Below are 25,460 nucleotides of genomic sequence, written 5' to 3'. Positions count from 1 at the left end.
ATCTAAGTTCAAATGATTTACTGATAACATAGCTATCTTGAATGAAAGTGAAGAAGATTTAAAGGATCTGCTGATTATATTTAATACTCTAATCTGTACAGTATGTGGATGGAGAGTAAATCGAAGAAAGACGAAAGTAATGAGAAATAGCAGAAATGAGAACAGCGAGGATCTTAACATCAGGCTTCATGGTCACGAAGTAGATGAAGTAAAGTAACAATCGACGGACGGAGCAAGGAGGACATCAAAAGGAGACTAGCACTGGCAAAAAAGGCATTCTTGGCCAAGAGAAGTCTACTAGTATCAAACATTGGCATTAATTTTAGGAAGAAATTTCTGAGACTGTGCATTAAGAGCGCAGCATTATATGGTAGTGAAACATGGACTGTGTGAAACAAAAGAGAATCAAAGCATTTGAGATGTGGGCTACACATGAATGTTGAAAATTAGGTGGACTGATAAGGTAACAACTGAGGAGGTCCTCCGGAGAATCGGCGAGGAAAGGAACACATGGAAAACAATAACAAGGAGAAGGGCAGGATGATAAGACATCTGTTAAGGCATTAGGGAATAACTTCAACGGTAGTAGAGGGAACTGTAGAGGGTAGAAACTGTAGAGGAAGACTGAGATTGGAATACATCCAGCAAATAATTCAGAACGTAGGTTGCAAGTGCCACTCTTACATTAAGGCTTTGGCTCATGAGAAGAATTCGTGGCGGGCCGCATAAAACCAGTTAGAAGGCTAATAACACAAAAAAGACCTTGGTGAGTTTCCGTAGGCATGTAGTATCGGATGTCAACGGACAGGTCACCCATAAACTACCGGCTGATGGTTTCTAGGCGCGGAGATGCCGCCCGCTAGCGTCCCAGAAGTGTTCTTTGGGGTCCAGAGTAGTAGATGAATTGTGTAGCCAATACATCAAAGTTAGTTCCCTATCATGTCCCTCAAACCACACTTTGGCCAGGATATGACATCGCCATCTGGGAGGACATAAAGCATCAAGGGACGCAGGTGGTAGGTAAAAATGTTCGGGTAGTCTACAACTGCCCCCATCGCCCCGTCAGTCACGCACTGCAATTTCGATCGGCCGTTCGTCTGTAAGTCGGAGTCTCCGAACACGACTATCGACCTGGCAAAACAAGAAACGTGATTAATCTGACCAGGAAGCATCTTTACGTTGATCCACGGTCCAATCTCGATGACACCGTGCCCACTGCAATCGACGATGTCGTTGGTTCAGCAACGGATTGAGTAGGGGTCTTCTGCTGCGATGCCCCGTATTCAACCGTTCGCCACGAACGATGTGTTCCTACACAAGTATTGCACTCTACCACACATCGCCGTTGGTCCTGGTATACCGAGCAGTCATACCTCTGGCCTTCTCGTTTTGTGATGAGGCGTAACGTCCAAGACATCTTCGCCTTTTTGTGAATCGCCATCTTTCAACTATTTTCCATATATACTCACGAAAGTAGGATGCGAATAGCCGACCAACTTCCACGTTTCCGAGATGCTCGTTTTCAGGTGCGGGGCCATGAAAATCTGCGTTTAATCAAAGTCCTAGTACTCTGATATGTGGTTCTGAGTAGGCATGACGGGTCTCTGACGTAACCACTTAGATCGGAAAATGATCTAGAGCGATCGAAAAATTTAATCTAATTAAAAATGTGACTGAAATAGAACAATAAATGAGAAATAAGATAACTATGTACACAGTTGCTGAATCTCTCTAGACGATTATGTTGACTATAGCGAAAGTCGCTTGTGACTGTGGATTTCCTCATTTTCGGCTTCAAATTGGTTCAAATGGCTCTGAGCACTATGGGATTCAACATCTGAGGTCATCAGTCCCCTAGAACGTAGAACTGCTTAAACCTAACTAACCTAAGGACATCACACACATCCATGCCCGAGGGAGGATTCGAATCTGCGACCGTAGCGGTCGTGCGGATCCAGACTGAAGCGCCTAGAACCGCTCGGCCACCACGGCCGGCTTCACGAGCACAAAGCGCCACCAAGCGTATTTCAATCTCGCGATAAGCAGAGGTCATAATATTTTTCGATTATCAATGTAAAGCACCCTGCTACAAGAGAATCATCCTACGCTGACTTATTAACAAGTAATCTATGCTGCAGGAAATTGTTTATCTCGAAGGAAAGTTACATTCTATAATTTAAACCAAGAACGGGCTAATATATTGGTAAGCTGTGGGCTCAATGTCACAGCCTGTGAGAAGCAGTAAGGAATTAATAGTCAGAGTCCTGCAGCCGCCCACGCTACCGGGCCCGGGCGCAGCGCCGCGCGCCGGTTTTATGAAATTCAATTACGTTATAAATTCCGGAGCGCGTCCAGCCCGTGTTACGTCAGAGGGTCCTCAAAGGGGCGTGTCGCGAATACGGATTCAAGCCGTGGGCGCTGCAGCGCCAGCAGCGTCAGCTGCCTGTCACAGCCCAGCCAAAATGTTTGCACACTAGGGAGTCCGCTCCGCCTCTGTCTAGCTAGAGGGTGTGCTTAGAGAATGAGCCGGCGATGTATCCCCAACCACAAGCGGCGTGCGGAAGTCCTTCTTTTCCGCCTTATATCGCACTAAGGCGGTGTTGTAATTCTATTATTTGCAGCACAGCTTCTCGTAACACACGTCCGCAATTTCGTCGAGGACATGGAGCATTTCTTTTGGAGGTTGCATGCTTTTTAATCAGCATTCTCCGTGAGTATACGAATATTAAATCGTTACTGTCCGTTGACGAATTTGTTGCTTACTCGAAAGCTTCGTCTCTAGATGACTGTGAGGTAATGCGCAACATGGCTCGCTCAACTTGCTTATTCGTATCCTTGCTTATTCGTATCCTCCTGTTGAGGACGATCGTGCATGATGATACACGACTTCTGAGGCACGTCTGAGACCTGCTGATGAATTCGGCAGTACGTGGACATCAAAACAGATCATTAGGTACAGCTGCATGCAGATACTGATACAGCTGGCGCAAATTATTTCAATGTCGCTGATTGGAGATCTGTGTTGATCTTTCTTCGGAAACTTAAGCCAGTTCATAAATTCGCTATTTTGAGATTCGTGTCAACTCAAATATTTGCATCGACTTGTCTGTTCAGACATAGTTCCCACAGACAAATCGCTACGTGTGGTCTGTGTTACTGTCTGCGCTCGGCCAGTGCGAAGTCTGATGGCGCTACAGTTTACACAGATCAGGTGTACTGACCAGATGAAGTGCTTCAGTATCTCGCACGACGTGTTTCTGAAATAACTTGGCGCAGTGGTAATGGTAATATCACAGCAGTAAATCTTAGACAAGTATAGCTCTCCAGTTGCCAAGTACCTCAATGTTGCTATAATTTTCTCATAAGCACTTACAGTTTTGACGATTAGTGTTGTGTCTGCTTATGTATGATGTGACCTGCTGCAACAGTACAAAGAATGACTCTTAGTCCTAGATGGGTGAAGAGCCCATATTTTTCAATTTGTAGATCCCTCAAAAGATTAACATACGAGAGCGTTATTCGTTTTAGAAGAACAATAGGAAGATGAAGACCGCCTAATCTATATACATAAAGAGCAGTGTCCCGACTGAGTCACTCACTCAGTAGGTCACTCACTGTCTCATCATCGCCCAGTGCAAACCGCTAAAGATAGGAATTTGAAATTCGGAGGTGTTGATCTTATACTGCAGGCGTCCTTTAAGAAGATATTTTTCGAAATTCCCCCCTTAAGTGGGTGAAATAAGGGATTGAAGGTTTTTCAAAAATATGCCACTAAGAAGGCATTTCTGAAGCTACACCTATGAAAATTGCATTCGGTTTCTCGGTCTGAAATAAAGAAATACGTCTGCGCCATTTTTGCAAGTTTAACCCCTATCAGAGGGAAATGGTGGGTGGAAGTCTATTTTTAAATAAATCATTACTAAAGAACTGCTAAAGTATTTTCAAAAGCTACATCTACTGAAATTGGTATTTGACTTCTCGGTTATAAATAAAAAAATACGTTCCAGTGTTCTTGGGAACTCAACCCTTAAAGGAGTGAAAAAGGGGATGAAAGACTTTTTAAAAATACGTCGTTATTAAGGCAATTTTGGAGCTAGAACAATGAAAACTAGTATTTGATTTCTCAGTCAAAAATAAAAAAATAAGTTTCCAGCATGTTTAGAAATTCAACTAAGGGGGAGAAATACTGGGTGAAAGATTTTTTGAAAATAAATCATTATTAAAGAAACTACTTAAGTATTTTAAAGCCACACCTATAAAAATTGATATCTGACTTCCCGGTTAAAACTAAGAAATACGTGTTTCGGTGTTTTTGGAACTTCAACCCCCTAACGGTGTGAAATACGCAGTGAAACGTCTTGCGAAATTTCATTATAAAAGCACTTTCAAAGCTAAATCTATGAAAATTTGTATTTGCTTTCTCTCTTAGAAACAGAAAACATCTGTTTCACTACTTTTGCAAGTTCAGTCCCTAAGCGGTTGAGATAGAGGATGAAAATTATTAAGAAGATATTTTATCTACATTAAAAAAGTTTTAAAGCTAAAATATTTGGGTTCCGCAGTAGTTGCATACTACAGAAACTACATAAAATTACAAAGGAAGGTTATTAAAAGACCCAAGAATATGCACATAATGTCAGAAATCTGTACTTTTTATAACAGACTTACGCTATGTTGAATGTAATGAAATGAGAGACAGGACAACCAGCCACAGATCAAGACAACATCACTACTGAACTGAATGGAAGAGCCATAAATGATGATTCACAGGTGGCAAATGCAATTTAATTATCATTTCTTAAATATTGTAGAAAGCGTGGAGACAAATAGTTCACAGCAGTATGTTGAAAGTCCAACTTTCATAAATTTCTATCATAGCAACGTATCACAAACTTCTCCTCCTGAAATTAAGAAAATTATACATTCTCTCAAAAACAGAACTTCATCTAGGTTGGTTGGTGTTTCCAATAGAGCACTAAAAATTAGTTCCCGTGAAAAAAGTCCAGTTTGAAATATGTAACGCATCACTAGCTCAAGGCATTTTCCCAGGGAGACTGAATTGTGCCTTTGTTAAACCCCTTGTTTAGAAAGGTGGTAAGAGAGATGTCAATAACTATCGACCTGTTTCACTGCTGACATCATTCTCCAAACTGTCAGAGGACATGCTGTATTCCAAAATAGTATCTCACTTTAGTGACAATAATATCCTTAGCAAATCACAGTTGGGGTTTCAGAAGTTTTGCTCTGATGAGAATACCATTTACAAGTTCACTCAGCAAATATTACAAGCATTAAATAATAAAATAGCGCCGGTTAGTATTTTCTGCGACCTCTCTAAGGCTGTTGACTGGGTGAACCACAGTATTCCTGTGTGAATCAAGTATCCTACTAGATAAGCTGACTTTTATGGGACTGACCTAAAAATGCAGAAAGTTGTACTTAGTAATCCATACAATATAGTCCAGGGACATAATTCTGACTGGAGAGAAATCACGTATTTTGGTCCCCAAGGTTGAATCTTAGGTCCACTATTGTTCCTCTTACATGTAAACGATCTTCCATCTAGTATACAAGAAGCAAAATTAGCACTTTTTTGCAAGAGACACTAGTATTGTAATAAATCCAAGCATGCATACAGAAACGGAGGAAATGGTAACCAAAGTTCCTAAAATTACCATTGACTGGTTTCCTAAAAATAGTTTCACCCTCAATTTTAAAAAGGCGCAACATATTCAGTTCTGCACATCTGGAGGTACTACGCCCACGATAAGAGTAGCACATAGTGAGGAAATAATAAATACGGTGGACAGTTCAAAACTATTAGCGGGCCATATTGATGAGAGTTTGAATTGGAAAGAACACATTTTGGAACTCCTACAAGCAACATTTGCGCTCAGAGTTATTGCGAGTCTTGGGCAGAGAGAAATCAGTAAGTTGACATATTTTGCATGTTTTCTTTCAATAACGTCATATTGAATAATGTTCTTGGGTAACTCATCTTTAAAAAAGAAAGTCTTCATTGGGCAAAAATATGTGGAGCTTACCCATGATCATCTTGTAGACGTCTGTTTAAGGAGTTGGGCTTGCTGACTACTGCTTCACGGTATATTTATTTCCTCAGGGAGTCTGTTGTAAACAGTCCACTACAGTTCAAACGAAACAATGAGGAACATAATTACAATAACAGAAGGAAAAATGACGTTCAATACTCCTCATTAAGCTTGCATTTTCCATAAAAAGGGTGCATAATGCTGCACCTAAAATTTTTGATCACTTACCCAGTGATATAAAATGTCTGATAGACAGCAAAGTAAAATTTTATAACAAGCTGAGAAAGTTTCTCTTTGACAACTCCTTCTGTTATGCAGAAGAATTTCTATTACTGTAATGTGTAAAAGGTGATGGGTAGGAATTACTAACTCTCATTTGTTAACCCTTATTTAAAAAGAAAAAAAACGCTTAGAAATGTTCAGAATCTAACCGCAAACCGTATGTACAGATCAATTTTTGATGTGAATGTAAAATGATTCGTTCCACATGATTACGATCTATCGTCCAAAATGATCCATGTAATATGTAACTAACTAACCTTGTTAAAATTGATATTTCACTTTTAGGTTAGATTTAAAGAGCTATGTGTTAGAGGATGAAAGTTTCTACAGAAATATGTCCACAAGAACGCAAAAGGCATGATCAACGAAGACTTTGTGGACTCTACCTACTAGAATCGCTATTTGGTCGAAATACCTTCGTAAAAGACAATGCTTCTATGACCTTAATTAACGTGAAAAATTGAGAGAGTGTTGCAGTTTATTAATAACATTAAAACTCGATTTAAGAAAAACAAAAAAATCTGTGTAGGCGATACAATCAACACCAGCGTATCAGCGGTCGCTAAGATAGATATTAAATAAGTGTGTGAAAAACTGTCAATAATAATAATATTAATAATAATAAAAAATTACCGTACAATAATGTTAGCCATAATTATTCATAGCGCTTTTGTAATATTATCTGTACACAATGAAGGTTATTGTAATTTCTTATATGGCACTACATGCTTCCTACAACATTGACCGAATAAGTTGCCTGTATCTGAATAGTTGTACCCAGTTCGTACACGAAGTCCGCTAACATATTGTTTGCTTTGTTTCCATTTCAGAACGAGAAGAATCAGATCATGAAGTCAAACGTATGGCTTAGACTGGTAAGTACAGCCCACTAATGAAAATACAAGAAAAACAACAATGTTTGTCACTGGGTATCAGAATGGATCGAAACATTGAGTCTAGTACACGATCATTGTAAGATCTTGAAGGCAAAACAATTAAAGCTTTTTAGTCTGTAATACATGCCTTCATTAGACACATGGTGTAAATGCGACGCTTTTCATGTTCCAATTTTCCGGCTGAGTTGAAAAACTTTTTCGACTATGTAAATATACTAGTAGTCTTTCAGACTTTCTGTCGTTTTCCTCTTTATACAATATTTCCACACATCCCTAGTTTAAAAATGAATATGAACAGTCACAATCGCAATAAACTGCTTTTTTTGTATGAGGTTTTACTCTGTCTTCAGACCCTGCACCATGATGGTAGATGGTGGCTGCTCCGTTCACAGCCACCATCTACCATCATAGCACAGGGTTTGAAGATGGTCTAAAACAGACCGAAAACGGTAACTTCACATTAGAAAAGTTTATTGCGGTTGTGACTATTCATATTCATTTTTAAGTGATAAATAAACCGCCGTAGTCCAGAGAAAATGTTCTCAAAAATTACATCCCTAGTTGTCTTCGTCAGATGTCGAGCGTAGATTTCGGTGCTCACTTTTTCCCTATTATTCCACCTATTTTAGCACCCATTGTTTGTTGGGTGAATATGAATCACATTTTAAAAAATAGCTATTTCAAGTTTCTAAAATATCTCGGATTTATACAGAATCCACCTAGCGGTCGCTCCCTGATCCCGTGAAACAGGAATTCAAAGCCAATACACAAACTAAAACCAATATATAGTAGTGGACAAACTGCAGATAGATGTATACTCGCCAACATTTCATAACATAAATAACGTTTTTGTACAACTTGGTTAAACACTAAGCGTAAGTGAATCTGTACTGCTTTAAAAAACAGAATAATAATGTATGTTACAGAATAGCGATTCCCGAGGAGATAAATAAAAAACTTAACTGTTTAACAGGTCTACACTAATAAATTACGAAATAAATATCTACATATATATTAAATTGGACGCAACAAGTGCATAGAAGAACTTCCCATTTTTACAGTCATAGGTACTATCAGACTTCCGTATTGTACTCCGTATAACCACGGGAGTATCAGATTAACAAATTCATGTATTGTACCAGTTGTTACATTCGAATCAATTGAAGGTATTAATCTTTCTTATACAAAATGTTGTAGATCACATAACTAATGAGGAGGTATTGAATAGAATTGGAGAGAAGAGAAATTTGTGGCACAACTTGACTAGAAGAAGGGATCGGTTGGCAGGGCATATTCTGAGGCATCAAGGGATCACCAATTTAGTATTGGAGGGCAGCGTGGAGGGTAAAAATCGTAGGGGGAGACCAAGAGATGAATACACTAAACAGATGCAGAAGGATGTAGTTTGCAGTAGGTACTGGTAGATGAAGAAGCTTGCAGAGGATAGAGTAGCATGGAGAGCTGCATCAAACCAGTCTCTGGATTGAAGACCACAACAACATACGAAATGCTGCAGACGTCTGTGTATTGATCACAGAAATCTGTCGTATGGATGTTCGATCACTGCGTAGGTCGCACGTTTGTGAGCATATCGCACGGATCGGTCGCTGATCGCAAGGAAATCCCAGGCAATCTGATGGACCACACAAGCGATTCGTGCACGTAATACGGCTGTCTGGCAAGTTAGCAGAGATATGTACCTTGGCGTCGCTCGTATGTCTCGTTAATAAGCGTGGTTGTGTGGTTTTGTCTCGATCCGCTTCCCCCACGGTGAGTAAGAACTTAACTTTACAAATTATAGTTACTCAGGGACTACATTCTGAGAAATGGAGGCTGGAGTTGTCATTGATATTGAGAACCCTCCGCTTTTGCAGTTATTAGTATTTTGATGTTTGTGCTGTTGAAGTAAAATTGATGGGATGTTCAATGTGACAGCAATGACACACTCGCCTCCATATGCTGGTTTTTAATTATTTATGAAACGATTCCACCATTATTGAAGTTTTTCACTTCTGAATAGAATGACGTACCGCAATATTAAGAAGGCATTTTATTTAAATGTTCAGGGCAAATCTGTTATACAGTTATACTCAATTCCCCTGTCATTTCATATAATATAACTGTCCTTCATATTTATAACAGGAGTAATGATAATCATCACATCGAGACTGCAAAATAAACTGTTAAAATACCTACAGTTAAGCTGTTAAGACTAACGAATGAAACAAGAATTGAGGACTAATAAATGAAAATCAAAGTATATTAGCACGTTGGAAAAATGTATCCATAAAGTAACCTTTAGTTCCCAAGAAAGGTGTTTCAGATTCTTTTTAAGTGGAGATACAGAGACCAACAGTAACTGCTACAAGAACAATAGAACTTTAGGAGACAGTGGCGTTCATATCGCTGGTTGAAATTGGTTGGCAGATTGCATACATGTGGCGGGGTCGAGGCGACTGATCGACTGCACTGAAGTCGCATGCGCTTGTATCTGCGGCCATATACATTTAGTGTGATAGTCGATTGTGTCAGCGACACTCTTACTTTAGATAACACTACCGTACGGTGGCGAAATCTGGACCATGGTTAAGGCTAGCAGCAGCCAAACTCAGGCAGGGGAGAGATATTACCAAGTACCATCAAAAGATGTCGCTCTTTTACACCACGTTGCAGATAACCATATAAGCAAAGATTTTTGACAAATCTTCTATAAAAGCTTCACAAATAACGACATAAAGGGATAATCACAGTCAAAGACATTTGACAAATCTTCTGTAAAACCTTGGACCACTATTCAACTTTTATACGTTATGCGAGAACGCCAGTGCACTATTACACGTTTTATAAAAACTGTATAGTGTGATACGGAAGGAACTAAATATCGAAGCTACAGGAAAACATATTATACAAATGATGCAAGTGATGGTGAGATTCTTGAAATTAGAACAGACTAAAAGATGAACAAAGACGATAGTGACGATTATTGTCGGGTGCACGACGAAAGTTAAAGTAAATATTAAAACACTAGCAACAATTTTCTGTTATGTTTCTTGTGTTGCTAATTACTTTCTAATGTTCCGTGCAATCACGACAACGTATCTTGTGACAGCAAGATAATTAATAAAACATTGTAATAAGAACAGACATATTAAACGCATGGATTACTTTGTTACGTATGTTTATATATCCACCCTTGTAAATGAAATACAATTTGTAAATATTTCGTAGTCATTTGTATTGTATGTTAACCGGGGACATAGAAACGACGGAGAGGCTCCATCCCCACAGCAGCCGCAGTGGTCCACAACCCCACGACGACTACCGCAGTCTACTTCACACCTCCGCCGCCCCACACCGAACCCATGGTTATTGTGCGGTTCGGTCTCCGGTGGACCCCCCAGGGAACGTCTCACACCAGACGAGTGTAGCCCCTATGTTTGCGTGGTAGAGTAATGGTGGTGTACGCGTACGTGGAGAACTTGTTTGCGCAGCAATCGCCGACTTAGTGTAACTGAGGCGTAATAAGGGGAACCAGCCCGTATTCGCCGAGGCAGATGGAAAACCGCCTAAAAACCATCCACAGACTGACCGGTTCACCTGACCTCGACACAAATCCGCCAGCGGATTCGTGCCTGGGACCAGGCGCTCCTTCCCGCCCGGAAAGTCGTGCGTGAGACCGCACGGCCAACCGGGCGGGTTCATAGTCATTTACTTACACTGTTATCTCGTTTTCTGGTTACGAGAGCGTATCAGACAATAATACGACGGCTGTCCAGTAAATAAGTTCCGATCGGTCGTGATAAATGCCAGAACTCTTTGCCCCTGTAGCTCTACGCGTTGCGACATTTCGTTTCATGCACGGGTAATAGGCGGAACGTGTTTGGCGCAATGCGCTCAGTTTGAAGGTTCCTTAACACATTCGGATATTGTTTGTTTCGACACTTCCAAATTGTGGACAAGGCTGGTAAACGAATCTCCAGTGGCGAGAAAAAGGTTTAGACCTTTTAAACTTCATAAAGACACTGACATGATCTATTCGAATATCTTTCAGAAATTTCTTGCGGATGAATACAGGGGATTTCGAAACAGTTCTACAGACGATTGATGGACACATTGCGATGTATGGTGGCAATTTGAGACAGTCAATTTCTACTTCCATGGCACTAGCAATTGCAATCCGGAGTCCTAATTCACTGCTAGGTCTTTGAACATCGGGCGGCGACTTACTAAACAATTGAAATATCGTAATAAATATGACCAGCAACGAAAAGATAATCACCTCAAGCTGTGAAGTCAGACTTAAAATGAAAAGAATAAAATACTTTTAACCAATATTTCCCCTGCAATAGTTTGATAGCAGTTGCATAGGGAATCAACATACGAATCCAAAATCTGTGTTTCTGTTTTCATGCTACAAGTAAAGTGGAGTTCGATAGAATTGTATCGATAGGGTTTCAAGAGAGCAACCGGATTATCTTCAATTACTGAAGCAAGAATTCGGCTGCGAACCACACAGGAGCAAATGACGATCCGGTCGCATTAACTAAAACCAAACGAGCATTCGCCCAGCGAGGAAAAGCTTCCGTGATTGCATTTGTGGTGTATATTGCCGACGCATGAGGGCCCTTCTCCTGCCGTCACGTCACGCCAAACGTTGTAGGCAACCACACGATGTCGGTAACAACGCTTAAGCGAGGGAGGCACTACCATAACGACGCTCTCCACGCAGCGCAAAAAAAGCTAATGACGCTCTCTGCAAAAAACTTAACGCCCTTCGTTATTTGGCGTCGCTGCTGGAGTGAGCAGGAGACGGACGAACCCCATAATGACCTCCTCTCTTCAGCAACGCGTGATTATTGTTGTTACTGCAGGGGGTTTTAAGCTGTCCTTGCCTTTGGTTAATCGAAGACATGTCAACCCAGTTATCAGCAGAACATAATACTAACTCACGTTTGCTTAGATACGCCAATAATCAAAGATTTTTTCCTTGTTATGTTTTATCTCTTTTCCCTTTCTTCTCTTTGCGTATTTCTAGTAGTTCTCGAATTCAGATGAGTAGGTGCTTTTACATGAAACTGAAAAAAAAATCACACAGATTAATAAGAGAGGAAAAAATAGTCTACACATACACAAATACACACACAAACACAAACTGCAGTACTACTTGAAGGCCGCCAAAAATTAGTTATCTTGTCTAGGTAGCTACTCTAACGTATTTTACTGTCATTTATCAATCAAAATTGATAATCGTAAAAAGGGATCACTTCCATTCTGTCGTTTTAATATTTATCACAGCTTGTTGCCTCGGACAGCCCCTTGTGTCGCCTACGTTCTAACGAAAATGAAATATGGAATATTTAGAAAGAAAAGTATTGCATGGTAATTGTTATATTGAGAGGAGACTGGGATAAATTTGTGCCTACATCTCAAAGTTAATTTTCTAGCAGTCGGCTACTCTGCTGTGCATGAAACAAATTTTATGGCTGATTCTTTAGTGCCGTTATTTGGTTGTTGTCCTGGGGCTAACTTCTAATCATTGTGGTAAGAACAGTCTTAGGATATTATCATATAAAATCAGTATCAAAAACCTGTGCCTAATAGGGTCCGATTAGTTACAGGATTTTGATAATGACGTTGGACCTTGTTTTGCATGTTCTTGGTTTTGGTATAATGGTAACAGTAGCTGAAACGACTCAATAAATGAAAATATATATGAAGGGATGTAGACGGTTTTATTCACAAAATACTCACAGTGATAAAGGATTCATACAGGAAATTTATTTTCTTTATTAACTGGTTGGTACTCGTCTCGTAGGTTGTTTGTATTAAGTTCGTCGTGGACTATGGGCTCGAGGGTCTTAGACATTACTGGAAGATTCCAAACGGATTCAGAGGTTACTGTGCCAAAGTAATGACTTCATATGTTCCTTTTGCAGGCTTCATGGAAAATACCTATGGTTAAGAAGTGATTGAACATATTTGTTGTTGTTGGCAGTAGAGGGTCAGTAATAAGTGTCATCATTTGGTCTGTGATCCCACCGTGTCCAGTAGACGCTGAACGCATATGCATGAAAGATGTTTTGACAGTATTGCCAGTAACGTGCTTAAGGCAGCTTTATTACTTAATGTGGCGAGCAATAGCTATAGAAAATCCGCGTATGAGGGTCTACTTGTTTCTCAAAAAATCTCTTTTGCGAGGCACTTGGAGTGGTGCGTAACTAACCTCGCAGCTGAATCCCGTAATGCCCCCTCGTGTAGCGTTGGTAATCTGTCCAATATGCTTGAACCTTTCAGATAAATTACCAAGAGCATCTCCTGTTCTTGATGCGTATAAAGTTTGATACCAACGAAGCGTAGTACTGAGTACATGCTGTGATCATACACAGCATGCTACCAGTCATTGTACATTGTAGGGAAGACAATTTGAAACGCTGGGGAGCATTAATCAGTAGCGGGTCTATCTATGCGCTTCCGCGCCCTTAGTACAATATTTAACTAAGGCGAATACATTCTACTTTTTTCACAAACTTCAAAACACCTGCCGTCCAACTCTCTTTCTTTCCTTCTACAACTCCATCGTAATCAACTGTTCTCAAACTCTCATGTCAAAGAATTTACTCAAAGAAGCTGTTATTCTCTTCAGTTTAATCATTTTGTAAAATATTCTTTTACTAACTTCTTAGGTGTAAAAGTAGGCTGTGCCCTTCCAGATAGAGGAATACACCAGGATGCCTAAAAGAACTGTGTTGGAGTAAAAAAATGGGAAATCATTAAAGACAAATCCACGTTTAGCTTGGTATAGGGTAGGTTATCAGCAAACCACGACAGTTATTTACCTTATGTTTCTTATTGATTGTGGATTCTCTACAAGCTCGGGTACTGTATTTATTATTATTTTACTGTCTAAGTTTTCCCCCTTTTGAAGCACAAGACGTGCAACAAAGGGTATTTTCTGAGTTCTGTTTTTAGCTTTTCTCTGTATTCATCCTCTCAGAATGAGCTCTTCTCCGCTTGTCAGACCAAGTTACTCTGATCTCCTGGAGTTTTTCCATCTGATCAACTGTACAGTCGTGAATTTTTTGCTTCAAAATTTTTCTATCTGGTTTATCGGGCTGTGCTATTTCTGCTTCCCCTAGGTCTTCCGTTACTAAACGTATGCACTTTGTTTTAATTTCTGCTTTACTGCGACTTTCTTAGAATTCTACAACCTTTCTAGTTAGTCTTGTCGCACATAAAATTTTGCCTGTGTTTTTTCATATCCGAGTATCAATTTATTTTTATATGCTTTTAGCCCTATGTTCCTTCTTCTGTATGTTTGGATATATTCTTCAGTGTAATATGGACCTAAAATTCTTGTAATTAATTTTTGTTCTGTCTTTCGAATTTCTTCAATGTCTCTCTTTCTGTTTAAAATGAAATTTTCAGACCCATTAAGCCAGTTCGATTTCTTGCCAGTGTTGCAGTGTCTCACTTTTGAGTATACTGAGATTCATTTTTTGTTATACTATTCGTAAGTTTCCATTTTGTGGCAAAGATTTTCGTAACTAATATTTTCCAGGCCAGTCATATCAATGGTTGGCTTGGCCTAAAAATTTGAAATGAAAATTTTTTTAGAACTCCCCGTATTTACTTTTTAGAATTATCGTTGCAAGTTTGCCGCTAGACATATTTTGTTTTTCTTTTTCAAATGATATTTGGGAACTTATCCTTTCTACTGTTTCTCGCAGAATTTTTATTTGTTTTTGTGCTGTGTTAATGGCCTGGCATACAGTCTCAAAGTCGTCTGTAGAAACTATGCGGTCTAATATTAATGCTACCTAACTTGCTAGGTTCGTCAATTTTAAGCTCCGATGATAATTTTCGCCACTTTTACCTTACTTTTTCTGAGACATAGTTTAAAATTAAAGATGAGAGTATTTCAACGCGTCTCACTCTTGTTTTAAATTCAAAATGTTCCGAAATTTATTCCCTGCATTTTACCTTCGACTTTGTAACACTTAGTGTTTGACTAAAAATTGCAGTGGTTTTGAGGTCAATATTTGTTCCTACAGAAACAGGAAAAGAGACTTTAAGTCATACACTTTTATAAATTCTACCAAGGTACACATTACTTTTTATTACAAACGTTTTAATGTATAAGAATTAGTTTCACATCTAAAAATTAGCGAGGTGCGGGTAGGACTCGCGCCCTGAGGGTTCCGTACAAACTTAATTATTTATACTGAAGGTTCATCCATCCCGGGAATCAAAAATCTCGGCGGTTTTTGCCTGTCATCGACTTTGGTTCTGTCAAGATATCGGTCTGTGAAATTCCAAGTCTTTCGAGAATTTTTATTTATTATTTCATGATATTCTCTATCTCTCTCTCTCTCTCTCTCTCTCTCTCTCTCTCACACACACACACACACACACACACACGTATGGCTGCGCGGGATTAGCCGAGCGGTCTGGATGCGGCAGTCGTGGACTGTGTGGCTGGTCCCGGCGGAGGTTCGAGTCCTCCCTCGAGCATGTCTGTGTGTGTTTGTCCTTAGGATAGTTTAGGTTAAGTAGTGTGAAAGCTTAGGGACTGATGACCTTAGCAGTTAAGTCCCATAAGATTTCAGACACATTTTTGAACATACGTATGCTTTTAGCCCTATATTCCTTCTTCTGTATTTTATGGACATGTTCTTCAGTATAAGTTGGACCTAAAATTTTTTAATTAATTTTTGTTCTCTCTTTTCGATTTCTTCAGTGTCTCTCTTTCTGTTTAAAATGAGGGTTTTAGCCCTGTTAAATCATGTATATATATTATTTAATCGTATTATTACATGAACATTACGAAATATCATTACTGGGATATGCTAAATAACATCATGTATAAAATGCCGTTGATGATGGACAAAGCCCGAGACTAGTCTGGTGAAACAAAATACTATTGCAAAGCAGTTTTTCTCGAACAATTAATTAATAATATGAGATATTTACAATTTCTACAAGCTGCACCAAACACACAACACATTCTTTGTAACATTAAGTTTGAAGTCTGATAACAGAAGACAAAACATTATTTTTTTCGTGTGATGTAATTAAAGATCAACACTTTTCTGTTTTCTTTTTCTTTTGTGCTGTGAAAACTACCTCCGTTTCAAATTTCGTGATTCTCGGTTAACGGGAAATACCCTATAGGTTTTAATAAGTGAATTTGCGAGTGTCAAAATATGTGACATAAATAGCCGTAGCTTTTGACTGCTTTAACTTAGAATTTTCAATCTTTAACATCAACAAGGGACCGTAGACCCTAAAATTTGGCTTGCATTTCGACTTCATACGTCAACCCTGTCCTGAGAAAAAGGGCCTTAAAACAGTCGGACTGACAGAGAGACAAAGAGACGGTCAACAAAGTGATCCTATAAGCGTTCTGTTTTCACCGACTGAAGCACAGAACCCTTGGAAATCTTCTGCAAGATCTGTTTACTGTGAAAGTTAAAATTTTCGAAAGCAATCTGTAATTGCAGCAAAGCTGTGATCGGTATAAAATTCTAAAAATCATATAAAACGGCCTCGATCACGTTTTTAGATTTTAATTCATTAGCAACCAGTTTCGACCTTTCCTCAAACCATCTTCAGGCTTCTCCCTGCATTAATACAGTAATAATATATATTCATCATATAGGGACGAAAATATGGCTAAACAACATCTAAAATATAAGTTCCAATAATTTAAAAGAGCGATGTCACACCCATTAGGCTACTGGTGGCGATAACCGAAGCAGGATCCGTAGAAGTACAGATGTCATTGCTGAAAAAGGCAGCTTTTTTTTTCCTTTATTGGCAACGGCACAATACGCCGCTCTTTAGCCAAGAGATTACATGAAATACCACACGAGAACATTACAGATATAAAATACGAGTGCGAAGATTAAATATAGACATGAGAGCGGGGAAGTGATTGGAGTTAAAATATACAAAAAAGGGGTAGTTGGATGAGGCACGTTTACATAAAATCCACATACAGTTAACATGGCACTAGATGAAGATGTAGCACGTTAACAAGGGCTGCACGAACAGCACAATTAAAAACAGTAGTATGGGACGACGACACTGAACACACACTGCACTGATGTTACGTACACAGCGAGCACCAAAGCACAACAAAGTAATTGAAGTAAAATTTGAAGGGCCTGCGAAAGGTGGGGAAGTCGGAGAGGAGGGGGACTGGAAAGAGAGATTGGTGGTTGACAGATGAGGAGGGAGCGCAAAGACTGGGAAGAGAGGAGTGAGAAGGAAAGGGGGGCGGGGGAGAAGGGAGGAAACAGCAAAGGGGGGGGGGGGGGCAGAAAGGCTGAATAAGGCTGCTTTAGTCGAGATTATATGCCGTATGCTCCGCCTATCGCCTGCAGCATTACATCATTGACAACCAATCAGGCGTGAGATATGTTACATTGACTGGTTTAGTCGAATTTATAAGAAAAATAAATACAGAAATAAATACAAAAATTATGTACATACAATTATGTATCTAATTCTGTCGTAATTAATTTGAGTAAAAGAAGCAAAATGATAGCCACTCTGTAATCGCTGTGGTGTGCAGACTTTGCACCCGGCGAATGGTCTACGCGACAGGAGGCCCTAGTCAAACGACATTTACATTTAGCCCCTGTGGGCATTTGTATGTTCTCGCTATGGCAGAGAATATTTGGTTGCTATAGGAGTGGCTTTCTAACCAATGCGATGGATCAGATTTCTTCTAGATGTACATTCTTCAGACTTTCATCTACATGTAATTTCCCCTTTTCGTAAATCTGCATCCGTTATACAGGTGCACAAGAAAGACCATTGTTTTCTGGTACCACTTGCTGGGATAGCTATTTCTGTAATTTCTAGTTATCGCAAATCTTCGAAATTTTTGCCATAATCTCGTAGGTGATGTTCACGGGAAATCTTGAGACTGTTTTCGACTTCAGTATGCGTTACGAAGATCAAGAGGATCAAAGTGACGTACTTATGTAAATAGTATATGTTCTCAGTCGTAAATGCTGTTTTAACTAACTCAGTGAACACATTGAAATGGTACTGAGGCCACCAAATTATGTTTTTAGTTAGCACCTTTTCACCAATAAAACTTTTGACGCGCTGTGTCTTTATAATTAGCACTTCACGTCTATACAGCCTGTCTTGACATGGGAATTATTCTATGGTGCCATCTGGCGGCTTAAGCACATTGCAAAAAATTATTTTGTCAAGTGAATTTCTCTGTACTTGCAAATCAAATACCGAATTTTTTGGAATACTATAGGTTTGGCCAAAAAAGGTTGTGCATTTTCAAGTAAAGTAGTATAAACTGAACTTGGCGTTGGATGGGAGTCGTGTGCTCACTTTAAACTTTTTTGTGGTCTGCTCGCTTTAAGGCATACGTTTGTAATATCACATTAAAACCTTTTTTCCCTGACGCGGTGGTTTTTCTCGTAGGTCTCATTTTGTATTTGCAAGAAACACACGGCGAAGATTATGTAAAACTGGAAAGCACGCAAATTCAGTAAAACAATTTTAGTAACATTTTTAATCTTTTAAGATACAAAGTATGCATTTCCACATCTCCACCTAAGCCAACTGACCAATTTAAACGAAACTAGGTACACAAATCACTTACAGTCTGGATAGAATTGCTGGGGAGATAAGAACCACCTACCTATCAAAGGGATGTGGTTGCCAGTGAAAAAGATATGTAACACACGACGTGTGAATATCCATACTTTATACATTCAGCATTTGAGAATGCGAGTACTTAGTAATTACCAACAATCGTGGCACATAATTTCAAAGTTTTACGAAACATTTCCTTGCTGACAGCTTCCTCAAAATGATGAGAGGAAAAACGATTATCACTTCCAAAATGTTCGCTTTTATGCAGTAAAACTGCTGCATCAGGCATGACGTTTTAATTTATTTCGTCTTTACTGTTACCTGCATTCGTCAAAAATGGTTTAAATGGCTCTGAGCACTATGGGACTCAACATCTTAGGTCATAAGTCCCCTAGAACTTAGAACTACTTAAACCTAACTAACCTAAGGACATCACACACACCCATGCCCGAGGCAGGATTCGAACCTGCGACCGTAGCAGCCCCGCGGTTCCGCACTGCAGCGCCACAACCGCACGGCCACCGCGGCCGGCCCTGCATTCGTGACACGGTTTCCAGACAGTATTCACATATACAGATAGGAGGGAGGATGAGATGCACACAGATATAGTGGATGAGGAGATGGACAGAGAAGTGGCAGAGGAGGAGACGGAAGAGAGGGGAGGAGTTGTAAATGAACAGATGACGGAAACAGGAGGGGATGGATAGAGAGTGAGGCGGAGATGGACTGAGAGAGGGGGAGCAGGAGCTGAACAGAGAGACATGGAGGAGAAAATGTACAGCGGATGGGGAGACAGGCAGAGAGAGATGGGAGAAGCACTGAAAGAGAAATAAGAGGAGGCGGGCAGAGAGAGGGGGAGAAGGAGAGAGAAGAGGATGAGATGGACAGGGGGGGGGGGGTCGGAAGAGCAGATGGACTGGTGGAAGAATCAGATGGACAGAGAGAGTGAAGAAGAGGAGAAGGATCGAAAGAGAGGAAGAGTCACAGATGGGCAAAAATAGGGTCTGGAGTGGATTGTGGAGAAACTGGACAGTGAGAGGGGCAAGAAGGACATGGACAGAGGGTTTGCGGCAACGGAGGAAACAGAGAGAAAGAAGCGGAAAGAGGACATGGACTAGAATCCGAATAAATACATATCCCAGTATTGCCAGGTACTCAGGAAGTAGAAGCTAAAATAGAATGCTGAGCTAAGAATTCAAATAAATCTGTACACAGGGACAGCTGTTGCTCAGAATGAATCACCACAATGAGATACAAGGTGAAGTCATTAGAATTTAACAGCATGCAGCATAAAGAAATAAAACAAAATGCAGTGTAATTTTGGGGTTCACTTCCCCTTATAGTAAATATTCCTTAGCTTCCAATAATCAACAAATTAAGTGCTGAAAAGAAAGAAGGTCCTAGTAGTCGTGTTAGATTTCCTTTAAGTGAAACAAAGGAAATCTTATTTCTCGCTGTTTGTGGGACGTCAATTCCGTATTCTTTGTTACTGGTCCGAAATAAGTCAGGTGGTGATTCCCAGGAGGTGAAGCGTAGCACTTACATCTTTACCTAAAATTTGTTTTATGTTTTTCTTAGTTGTTAACTTATGAAACGTTTGCAAATTGTTTTCTGTGAAACAATCATAATTTGCATTACTTCGAATAAAGTGATTTGTTATGTAAACCTTTTTCCTTTTTTTTGTGTCATTTCGCGATTTCAGGTTTTCACATTTCCAGCCAACAAATTATCGATTTTCTGTTGCAAAAACGCAATATAGAAGCATTTTCTATATTATAAAGTGTCCTAACTAACTAGATGCTACTTCATTTACGATTCTTCTAAATCGATTAAGTTCGATATCATGAAACAGCGATTGCCACCACTCACATCAATTAACCACGTCTCCATACATCTTTCATGGTGTAGGATCACAAAACGTACTCTTGCTGCAAGCTGTAAGCAGCTGCTACGCTAAGAGCATGCGTGACTGCAGCCTGCCACGAGCCTGTCTCACAGGTTTACGACGGAGCCGACCTCCGGCCCGTGGGAATACGTACGTAGCAGTGCCCGGAATTTTTCATCAGACGGCGAGCACCAGCTTCGGACAGGAATTCTCGATATTAAAGCCAGCTGCGGCCTCGTGAAAGTCGCGGACCTTGGCGCGGCAGGGCAGGGGATTCAGATTCCTCTCCAGAATGAATTTCTTAGTTTCTCCGACAACTATGTAGGTGCCAGATTCACTCCGCCCTCGCGCCGTAACTCGGTATCGAGCAGCAATGACTGAGAAGTAATTCTCGTGAACTTTCTTTTTATTTTTATATACGAGCCCTTTAGGAATCTTTTGAGGCCAGTAGCTTTAATTTTAAAATTGTTTTCGAATAATATTAAACGCCGTAGGATGCGCCGTGTATATTGCCCAGCCCGCTGCGCTCTCCTTTTCATCCGGGCTTCTCCTTAGCGGCGCTGCGCCGATTAATTAAAAAGCTCGGAGATGCGGTGCTTTGTGCGAGCCGGCCACGCTATTGGTCCGATACTGGACTGGACTCGGCCTGCGGGCCCTTTTCACGGATCGGCTCCCGCTCGCGTCCTCAATACGCCAGAGCTTTCGCCGAAGTGTCGGGGGAGCAGATTAAAAATGCCCACGGACGTATTAACCAGTTATATTTAGCTCACTAATTTTCCCAATTTCGAAGCGCTCCCACTTCTTCGAGGTGCAAAGTTGCCACCATATCAAACAAATTTAATTTTTACCCCGTTCAGTCAACCGGTGCTGTACTTAAACGTTCGAATTGAATTAGCGGCGAATAAGAATTCACTCTACATTATTTTCAGTGCCCCATCACATCGCAAGTGTTTAAGCCTTTTTGTGACATTAATAAAATACATGGTCACTAACAGCTTACTTAACAGAAAATCTGACGACATATTTTTGTAACATGTTTCCTCCCAGTCTTAGTCAGAAATACGACGACAACAACGAAACAGAAGTAGTTGACACTCTTAAATCCTTGAGATCAGAACTCTTGAAAATAAATGCAGCTGCGAGGAGTATACCACTGTACAACTGAATTGCTGGAGCGCCAAAACAAATCTTTATTTGGAATGGAAGATGTTTTCAGGATCTCTCTCTCTCTCTCTCTCTCTCTCTTTTTTTTTAGCCAATAGGAGTTAAAGTTTTTTTTTTTTTTTTAATAGCAGTTATAGTTATAAAACACAACTCAGATGTCCACACTTTTGTTGTTAATTTGGAAGGATTCTATCTTCTGCAGGTCTCTTCATCTCGGAATAACTACTGTAACTTACTCCTTCTGAATCTCTTTAGTGTATTCATCTCTTGGCCTCCCTCTACGATATTTACCTCCCTAGACTTCTCTCCAATTCTAAATTAGTGAGCCCTTGATGTCTCAGAATGTGTCCTATCAACTTATCCCTTGCCGGCGGGTGTGGCCGAGCGGTTCTAGGCGCTTCAGTCTGGAACTGCGTGACCGCTACGGTCGCAGGTTCGAATCCTGCCTCGGACATGGATGTGTGTGATGTCCTTAGGTTAGTTAGGTTTAAGTAGTTCTAAGTTCTAGGGGACTGATGACCTCAGATGTTAAGTCCCATAGTGCTCAGACCCATTTGAACCAACTAATCCCTTCTTCTAGTCAGGTTGTGCCACATACTTCTTTCCTCCTCAGTTTTATTCCGTACCTCCTCATTAGTTATGTGATCTATCCATCTAATCTTCAGCAGTCTTCTGTAGCATCAGATTTCAAAAGCTTCTGTTTTCTTCTTCTTTAAACTGTTTATCGTCCATGTTTCACTTCCATAGATGGGTACACTCCATACAATTACTTTCAGAAAAGACTTCATGGCACTTAAGTCTATATTAAATGTTAACAAATTTCTTTTCTTCAAAACGTTTTTCTTCCCATTGCCTGCCTACACTTTAAATCCTCTCTACTTCAGCCACCATCAGTTATTCAGCTGCCCAAGTAGCAAACCTCATCTAGTACTTTAAGTGTCTCATTTCCTAATCTAATTCCCTCAACATCACCTGATTTAATTTTATTACATTCCATTACTCTTGTCTTGCTTCTGTTTGTGTTCACCTTCTACCCACCTTTCAAGCCACTGTCCATTTCGTTTAACTGCTCTTCCAAGTCGTTTGCTGCCCCTGATAGAATTACAATGTCATCAGCAAATTTCAGAGATTTTTTCCCCATGAACTTTAATTCCTACTCCAAATTTTTCTTTGGTCTCCTTTACTGCATGCACAATGTACAGATTCAACAACATCGCAGACAAGCTACAGCCCTGTCTCACTCGTGTCAATCCAGACAACACTGACAAAAGCTTCTCTTAAGTCTACAAATGCTATAAACGTAGGTTTGCATTTCCTTAACTCATTTTCTAAGATAAGTCGTAGGGTCAGAATTCCCTCGCATGTCCCACATTTCTCCAGAATCCCAACTGGTCTTTCCCGAGGTAGGTTGCTACCAGTTTTTCCATTCTTCTGTAAAGAATTTGTATTAGTGTCTTGCAACGAAGACTTACTAAACTGATAGTTCGATAATATTCGCACCTATCTGCAACGGCTTTCTTTGGAACTGGAATTACTACACTCTTCTTGAAGTATGAAGGTATTTCGCCTGTCTCATGTGTCTTGCACACCAGATGGAAGAGCTTTGGCATGGCTGCCTCACCCAAGCCTATCAGTAGTTCAGACGGAACTTGTTTCGACTTAGGTCTTTCAGTGCTCTGTCGAATTCTTCTCGCAGGATCACGTCTCTTCAAAAATTGTTCAGATGGCTCTGAACACTATGGGACTTAACACATCTGAGGTCGATCAGTCCCCTAGAACTTGGAAATACTTAAACCTAACTAACCTAAGGACATGACACACATCCATGCCCGAGGCAGGATTCGAACCTGCGACCGTAGCGGTCGCGCGATTCCAGACTGAAGCGCCTAGAACCGCACGGCTACAACGAACGGCTCACGTCTCTCATCTCCTCTTCATCTATGTCCTCTTCCATTACTATAATACTGCCTGCAAGTTTATCTCCCTTGTACAGACCTTCTATATACTCCCACATTTCAGTTTTCCCTTCTTTGCTTAGGACTGGTTTTCTAACTAATCTCTTGAGATTCATATAGCTGCTTCTCTGTCCTCCAAAGGCCGTTTTAATTTCCATGTAGGCGGCACCTATCTTTCCCTTGGGATGTATATTTCTACATCCTTACATTTCTCCTCTAGCTATTCCTAATCAGCTATTTTGCACTTCCTCTAGATCTCATTTTTGAGACATTTGTACTCCTTTTCGTCTCGTTCATTTGGTACATTTTCATATTTTCTCATTTCATCAGTGTAAATTCAATATCTCCTATGTTATCCAAGCATTTCTACTAGATCTTTTTTTTCACATATTTGATCCTCTACTGCTCCACTATTTCCCATTCATCTTCTGCCGTATTCCTTTCACCTGTTCTACACAGTCGTTGCCCAATGCTCCCTCTGAAACTCTTCTTTCAACTTACACAGGTCCCATCTCCCCTTTTGCAGTTCCTCTAAATGTAATCTACTGTTCATAACTAATAAATTGTGGTCAGAGTCAACATCTGCCCCTAGAAGTGTCTTACGATTTAAAATCTGACTCCTAAATATGTGACTTTCCATTATGTAAGCGATCTAAAACCTTCTGGTGTCACCAGATCTCTTCCACGTAAAGAACCTTCTTTCATGATTATTAAACTACGTTTTGCGATGATTAAGTTATACTCTGTGCAAAACTCTACCAGGCGATTTCCTCTTTGTCTTTCCTTTTCCCCCGTCCACGTTCACCCACAATTTTTCCTTACCTTCTTCTCCTGCTATTGCCCCTATCACAACTAAATTTTCATTTCCCTTAAATACCTGACTAATTTCTTTTATCTCATCACACATTTCTTCAATATCTTTATCATCTGCGGAGGTAGTTGGCATATGTACTATTTTGGTTGGTGTAGGCATCGTGTCTATCTTGGCTACGATAATGCTATTCGTAGTAGCTTTCCCGCGTTCCAATTTTCTTATTCATTATTAAACCTACTCCTGCAGCACCCCTATTTGATTTTGTATTTATAATCCTGAATTCACCTCACAAATGTCATATACCTACTGCCGTCCATATCTTCAACTTATCCACTTCCCTTTTTAAATTTTCTAACCTACATTTCTGTCCACACTATAACAATAAAATAGTTCGATGTACAAACGTAAGTTCGTAATGTAAAAGACAAACGCTAGATAGGTAGCAGTAGCTACAACAGTGACAAGTCAACATCAGTGCAATTCTCACAATACAACAATGATTAGAGTGCGACTTACTAAGATAAGTTCCGTATATAAATTTTAAAAAGTACAAAATTACGATCGAGGTTTCGAATTGGGCCGGTTCCAATGGATAATGACATCCACAGAAACTTATAATTGAAAGCTGGACCACGGCGTCGTTTAGAAAGATAAGTTTTTAATGCAAAGTGAAATCACAAACAGGCGTCGCAGTTTTCGAACCGGGCTGGTTTTATGGGAGGACAAGATCCATTCACATTATAGCTCAAAGGTATATAAAGCCGTCTTTTAACTAGTTATTGAGAA

The 25,460-nt window shown here is 40.0% G+C and overlaps 1 protein-coding gene across 1 annotated transcript in view; it reads left to right on the top strand.

The window, feature by feature from the left end:
• The window catches only part of LOC126262968 (acetylcholine receptor subunit beta-like 1), an 845,533-nt gene that overhangs the window by 413,239 nt on the left and 406,834 nt on the right, over positions 1-25,460 (top strand). The window contains exon 3 of the mRNA XM_049959919.1: positions 7,163-7,207. Coding sequence (XP_049815876.1) covers positions 7,163-7,207 — 45 coding nt within the window. The remainder of the gene's footprint in view (positions 1-7,162; positions 7,208-25,460) is intronic.

This window comes from Schistocerca nitens, chromosome 6 (genome assembly GCF_023898315.1).
Source record: "Schistocerca nitens isolate TAMUIC-IGC-003100 chromosome 6, iqSchNite1.1, whole genome shotgun sequence".
NCBI lineage: Eukaryota > Metazoa > Arthropoda > Insecta > Orthoptera > Acrididae > Schistocerca > Schistocerca nitens.
Note: the sequence above shows the minus strand (reverse complement) of the source record. Positions and strands in the feature narration are given on the sequence as shown.